Source organism: Chiloscyllium punctatum, unplaced genomic scaffold, assembly GCF_047496795.1.
Source record: "Chiloscyllium punctatum isolate Juve2018m unplaced genomic scaffold, sChiPun1.3 scaffold_536, whole genome shotgun sequence".
NCBI lineage: Eukaryota > Metazoa > Chordata > Chondrichthyes > Orectolobiformes > Hemiscylliidae > Chiloscyllium > Chiloscyllium punctatum.
In genome coordinates, this window is record NW_027310270.1 from 45,719 (window position 1) to 51,718 (window position 6,000).

Genomic DNA, 6,000 nt, shown 5'->3' on the forward strand with positions numbered 1-6,000 from the left:
CCACTGTCAGGGGGGTCAGTGCTGAGGGAGTGGGCACTGTCAGAGGGTCAGTGCTGAGGGAGTGGGCACTGTCAGAGGGTCAGTGCTGAGGGAGCGGGAACTGATAGAGGGTCAGTGCTGGGGGAGTGGGCACTGTCGGAGGGTCAGTGCTGAGGGAGGGGGCACTGTCAGAGGGTCAGTGCTGAGGGAGGGGGCACTGTCGGAGGGTCAGTGTTGAGGGAGTGGGCACTGTCGGAGAGTCAGTGCTGAGGGAATGGGCACTGTCAGAGGGTCAGTGCTGAGGGAGCGGGCACTGTCGGAGGGTCAGTGCTGAGGGAGGGGGCACTGTCGGAGGGTCAGTGCTGAGGGAGTGGGCACCGTAGAGGGTTAGTGCTGAGGGAGTGGGCACTGTCGGAGGGTCAGTGCTGAGGGAGTGGGCACTGTCGGAGGGTCAGTGCTGAGGGAGTGGGCACCGTAGAGGGTCAGTGCTGAGGGTGGGGGTGAATTGCGTTGGAGAATTGAGTGTTACCCCTCATGACTGTTGTGTCAGTAACACACTCGGGATCGAGAACATGCTATCCAGTATTCCCAAAAGTGCTCTATTGAAATGATCGAACTGGCCGTTAAACAGCAGACTCCCAGAATTGAGCAAGTTTCTCCCGTCACAGATAAGTGTAACAAGAGTCAGCTTCAAAACTGATTGGAATGTCGGCAGAGAGGGAGAAAAAGAGAGGGGTGAGAGGGGAGGTAGATGACAGAAGAGAGAGAGAGAGAGAGAGAGAGAGTGGGCAGAGCGAGAGAGGAGAGAGATAGGGAACAGAGGGGAGAGGAAGGAGAGAGAGGGAAAGGGGAGGGGCGAAGAGAGAGGGATGAGGGAAAGTGGACAGGGAGAGATGAAAGAGAGGAGACAGAAAGGGATGAGAGGAGAGGGAGGGAGGGAAGAGAGGGAGGCAGGAGAGGAGAGGGAGGGAAGAGAGGGAGGGAGAGAAGAGAGGGAGGGAGGAGAGGAGAGGGAGGGAAGAGAGGGAAGGAGGAGAGTACAGGGGAGAGGAGAGGGGAGAGAGGGGGAGAGGGAGAGGGGGAGAGGGAGAGGGAGAGAGCAATGTGAAGAAGAGAAACTGAGGGAACAGGGAAAGAGGAGAGAGGGGAAAGAGAGGAGAGCAAAAGAGAGGAGAATGAGAAAGAGAGAGGGGGGAAAGAGAGATGAGAGAGGATAGGGATAGAGAGGGGAGAGGGAGAGAAGGGAGAGAGGAGGGGGAGAGAGGATAGGGATAGAGAGAGGAGAGGGAGGGGGAGAATGGCAGAAGTTGAGAAAGAGACAGAAACTCCGAGCTCGGGACTGAGGGTCAGAGATAAGGAGAGACAGAAATGGACACAGTGGGAGAGTTATAATGAGGGAGACAGAGAGGATTCGAGAGGCGTGGACTAAATAACCCTCTGTTAAGATTCCCACTTCCCTTTGCCCTCCCTCGGGGCATCCCAGAGCTTCAGTGACAGCGAGGGGCTCTCTGTCTGAAGAGAGCTGCTTTGTGGGAAAAGTAGCAGCCAATTGTCGCACAGCAGGATCCCAAACACAGCCGTGTAGGAAGTGAACCTGAACGCCAGTGGTCAGTGGTGCTGGGTGAGGGACCAATATCGGCTCTGGGACCGGTCGGTTGGCCCTTAACCCCTGAATGGAGATTCTCCTGGCCCCGACTCAGTGGAGGGTGTCAGGGGAGACAGGGATTTGGATGGTGCGGGGCATTGTGGGACTGGCATGTCGGACAATCTGCCCAGAGTCTAACCTTCTCGTTCCCTTCCAGCCCTGTGACACTTACCCCGATAAGATCACCTCGCTGGGGGGACACATGAGAGCAGAGAGGACTCGCTCCGAGATCCAGTGTAAGTCCCTCACTCTGCTCGAACCGGGGGCTGCATCGTCTGATGTGTCTGTTGGTTGACACCAGCCATTCACTCGAGGGGTACAGATCAAGGAGGGCCGAGGAGAGACCCGGGGGGGAGAGCTGAGAGGGCTTTGTGCACCAAACCTACGTTTATCTGAGCCTTCAACGTACAATGGCACCCTGAACCATGTCAGGAGATATCACAGGCAGGAGAAAAATATTCGGCTAACAGAGATCGGTTTGAAGGAACACACAAAAGGAGGAGAGGGAGAGAGACAGGGAGAGAGTGGGAAGGGAATTCCAGACCTTCACTCCTCAGTGACAGAGCAATCGGGATCAGAGATAGGGAGGGGGTGTAGGGGCTGGAGGGGGGGTTACAGAGATAGGGAGGGGGTGTAGGGGCTGGAGGGGGTTACAGAGATAGGGAGGGGGTGTAGGGGCTGGAGGGGGTTACAGAGATAGGGAGGGGGTGTAGGGGCTGGAGGGGGTTACAGAGATAGGGAGGGGGTGTAGGGGCTGGAGGGGGTTACAGAGATAGGGAGGGGGTGTAGGGGCTGGAGGGGGTTACAGAGATAGGGAGGGGGTGTAGGGGCTGGAGGGGGTTACAGAGATAGGGAGGGGGTGTAGGGGCTGGAGGGGGTTACAGAGATAGGGAGGGGGTGTAGGGGCTGGAGGGGGGTTATAGAGACAGGGAGGGGGTGTAGGGGCTGGAGGGGGGTGACAGAGATAGGGAGGGGGTGTAGGGGCTGGAGAGGGGTGACAGAGATAGGGAGGGGGTGTAGGGGCTGGAGGGGGGTTACAGAGATAGGGAGGGGGTGTAGGGGCTGGAGGGGGTTATAGAGACAGGGAGGGGGTGTAGGGGCTGGAGGGGGGTTACAGAGATAGGGAGGGGGTGTAGGGGCTGGAGGGGGTTACAGAGATAGGGAGGGGGTGTAGGGGCTGGAGGGGGTTACAGAGATAGGGAGGGGGTGTAGGGGCTGGAGGGGGTTACAGAGATAGGAAGGGGGTGTAGGGGCTGGAGGGGGTTACAGAGATAGGGAGGGGGTGTAGGGGCTGGAGGGGGGTTACAGAGATAGGGAGGGGGTGTAGGGGTTGGAGGGGGTTACAGAGATAGGGAGGGGGTGTAGGGACTGGAGGGGGTTACAGAGATAGGGAGGGGGTGTAGGGGCTGGAGGGGGTTACAGAGATAGGGAGGGGGTGTAGGGGCTGGAGGGCGGTTACAGAGATAGGGAGGGGGTGTAGGGGCTGGAGGGGGGTTACAGAGATAGGGAGGGGGTGTAGGGGCTGGAGGGGGGTGACAGAGATAGGGAGGGGGTGTAGGGGCTGGAGGGGGTGACAGAGATAGGGAGGGGGTGTAGGGGCTGGAGGGGGTTACAGAGATAGGGAGGGGGTGTAAGGGCTGGAGGGGATTACAGAGATAGGGAGGGGGTGTAGGGGTTACAGAGATAGGGAGGGGGTGTAGGGGCTGGAGGGGGGTTACAGAGATAGGGAGGGGGTGTAGGGGCTGGAGGGGATTACAGAGATAGGGAGGGGGTGTAGGGGGTGACAGAGATAGGGAGGGGGTGTGGGGGCTGAAGGGGGTTTACAGAGATAGGGAGGGGGTGGTAGGGGCTGGAGGGGGTTACAGACATAGGGAGGGGGTGTAGGGGCTGGAGGGGGGTTACAGAGATAGGGAGGGGGTGTAGGGGCTGGAGGGGATTACAGAGATAGGGAGGGGGTGTAGGAGGTTACAGAGATAGGGAGGGGGTGTGGGGGCTGGAGGGGGTTACAGAGATAGGGAGGGGGTGTAGGGGGGCTGAAGGGGGTTTACAGAGATAGGGAGGGGTGTAGGGGCTGGAGGGGGTTACAGACATAGGGAGGGGGTGAAGGGGCTGGAGGGGATTACAGAGATAGGGAGGGGGTGTAGGGGCTGGAGGGGGTTACAGAGATAGGGAGGGGGTGTAGGGGCTGGAGGGGTTACAGAGAAAGGGAGGGGGTGTAGGGGCTGGAGGGGGTTACAGAGATAGGGAGGGGGGTGTAGGGGCTGGAGGGGATTACAGAGATAGGGAGGGGGTGTAGGGGCTGGAGGGGGTTACAGAGATAGGGAGGGGGTGAAGGGGCTGGAGGGGGTTACAGAGATAGGGAGGGGGTGTAGGGGCTGGAGGGGGTTACAGAGATAGGGAAGGGGTGTAAGGGATGGAGGGGGTTACAGAGATAGGGAGGGGGTGTAGGGGGTTACCGAAATAGGGAGGGGGTGTAGGGGCTGGAGGGGGGTTACAGAGATAGGGAGGGGGTGAAGGGGCTGGAGGGGGTTACAGAGATAGGGAGGGGGTGTAGGGGCTGGAGGGGGTTACAGAGATAGGGAGGGGGTGTAGGGGCTGGAGGGGGGTTACAGAGATAGGGAGGGGGTGGAGGGGCTGGAGGGGGTTACAGAGATAGGGAGGGGGTGTAGGGGCTGGAGGGGGTTACAGAGAAAGGGAGGGGGTGTAGGGGCTGGAGGGGGTTACAGAGATAGGGAGGGGGTGTAGGGGCTGGAGGGGATTACAGAGATAGGGAGGGGGTGTAGGGGCTGGAGGGGGTTACAGAGATAGGGAGGGGGTGTAGGGGCTGGGGGTGGTTACAGAGATAGGGAGGGGGGTGTAGGGGCTGGTGGGGGTTACAGAGATAGGGAGGGGTGTAGGGGCTGGAGGGGGTTACAGAGATAAGGAGGGGGTGTAGGGGCTGGAGGGGGTGACAGAGATAGGGAGGGGGTGTATGGGCTGGGGGGGGTTACAGAGATAGGGAGGGGGTGTAGGGGCTGGAGGGGGTGACAGAGATAGGGAAGGGGTGTAGGGGCTGGAGGGGGTTACAGAGATAGGGAGGGGGTGTATGGGCTGGGGGGGGTTACAGAGATAGGGAGGGGGTGTAGGGGCTGGAGGGGGGTTACAGAGATAGGGAGGGGCTGTAGGGGCTGAAGGGGGGTACAGAGATAGGGAGGGGGTGTAGGGGGTTACAGAGATAGGGAGGGGGTGTAGGGGCTGGAGGGGGTTACAGAGATAGGGAGGGGGTGTAGGGGCTGGAGGGGGGTTACAGAGATAGGGAGGGGGTGTAGGGGCTGGAGGGGGTGACAGAGATAGGGAGGGGGTGTAGGGGCTGGAGGGGGTTACAGAGATAAGGAGGGGCTGTAGGGGCTGGAGGGGGTTACAGAGATAGGGAGGGGGTGTAGGGGCTGGAGGGGGGTTACAGAGATAGGGAGGGGCTGTAGGGGCTGGAGGGGGTTACAGAGATAGGGAGGGGGTGTAGGGGCTGGGGGGGGGTTACAGTGATAGGGAGGGGGTGTAGGGGCTGGAGGGGGTTACAGAGATAGGGAGGGGGTGTAGGGGCTGGAGGGGGTTACAGAGATAGGGAGGGGCTGTAGGGGCTGGAGGGGGTTACAGAGATAGGGAGGGGGTGTAGGGGGTTACAGAGATAGGGAGGAGGTGTAGGGGCTGGAGGGGGGTTACAGAGATAGGGAGGGGGTGTAGGGGCTGGAGGGCGTTACAGAGATAGGGAGGGGGGGTAGGGGCTGGAGGGGGTTACAGAGATAGGGAGGGGGTATAGGGACTGGAGGGGGTTACAGAGATAGGGAGGGGGTGTAAGGGCTGGAGGGGGTTACAGAGATAGGGAGAGGGTGTAGGGGCTGGAGGGGGTTACAGAGATAGGGAGGGGGTGTAGGGGCTGGAGGGGGTTACAGAGATAGGGAGGGGGTGTAGGGGCTGGAGGGGGTTACAGAGATAGGGAGGGGGTGTAGGGGCTGGAGGGGGGGTTACAGAGATAGGGAGGGGGTGTGGGGGCTGAAGGGGGTTACAGAGATAGGGAGGGGTGTAGGGGCTGGAGGGGGTTACAGACATAGGGAGGGGGTGTAGGGGCTGGAGGGGGGTTACAGAGATAGGGAGGGGGTGTAGGGGCTGGAGGGGATTACAGAGATAGGGAGGGGGTGTAGGAGGTTACAGAGATAGGGAGGGGTGTGGGGGCTGGAGGGGGTTACAGAGATAAGGAGGGGGTGTAGGGGTTGGAGGGGGTTACAGAAATAGGGAGGGGGTGTAGGGGCTGGAGGGGGTTACAGAGATAAGGAGGGGGTGTAGGGGTTGGAGGGGGTTACAGAAATAGGGAGGGGGTGTAGGGGCTGGAGGGGGTTACA

At 60.4% G+C, this 6,000-nt stretch overlaps 1 protein-coding gene across 1 annotated transcript in view; it reads left to right on the forward strand.

The window, feature by feature from the left end:
- Positions 1 to 1,919, forward strand: part of LOC140473160 (mitogen-activated protein kinase kinase kinase kinase 3-like) — a gene marked incomplete at its 5' end in the record, with an annotated part of 28,446 nt that extends 26,527 nt beyond the window's left edge. Inside the window, one exon of the mRNA XM_072567567.1 lies at positions 1,782 to 1,919. Coding sequence (XP_072423668.1) covers positions 1,782 to 1,919 — 138 coding nt within the window. The remainder of the gene's footprint in view (positions 1 to 1,781) is intronic.
- Positions 1,920 to 6,000: the final 4,081 nt, after the last annotated feature.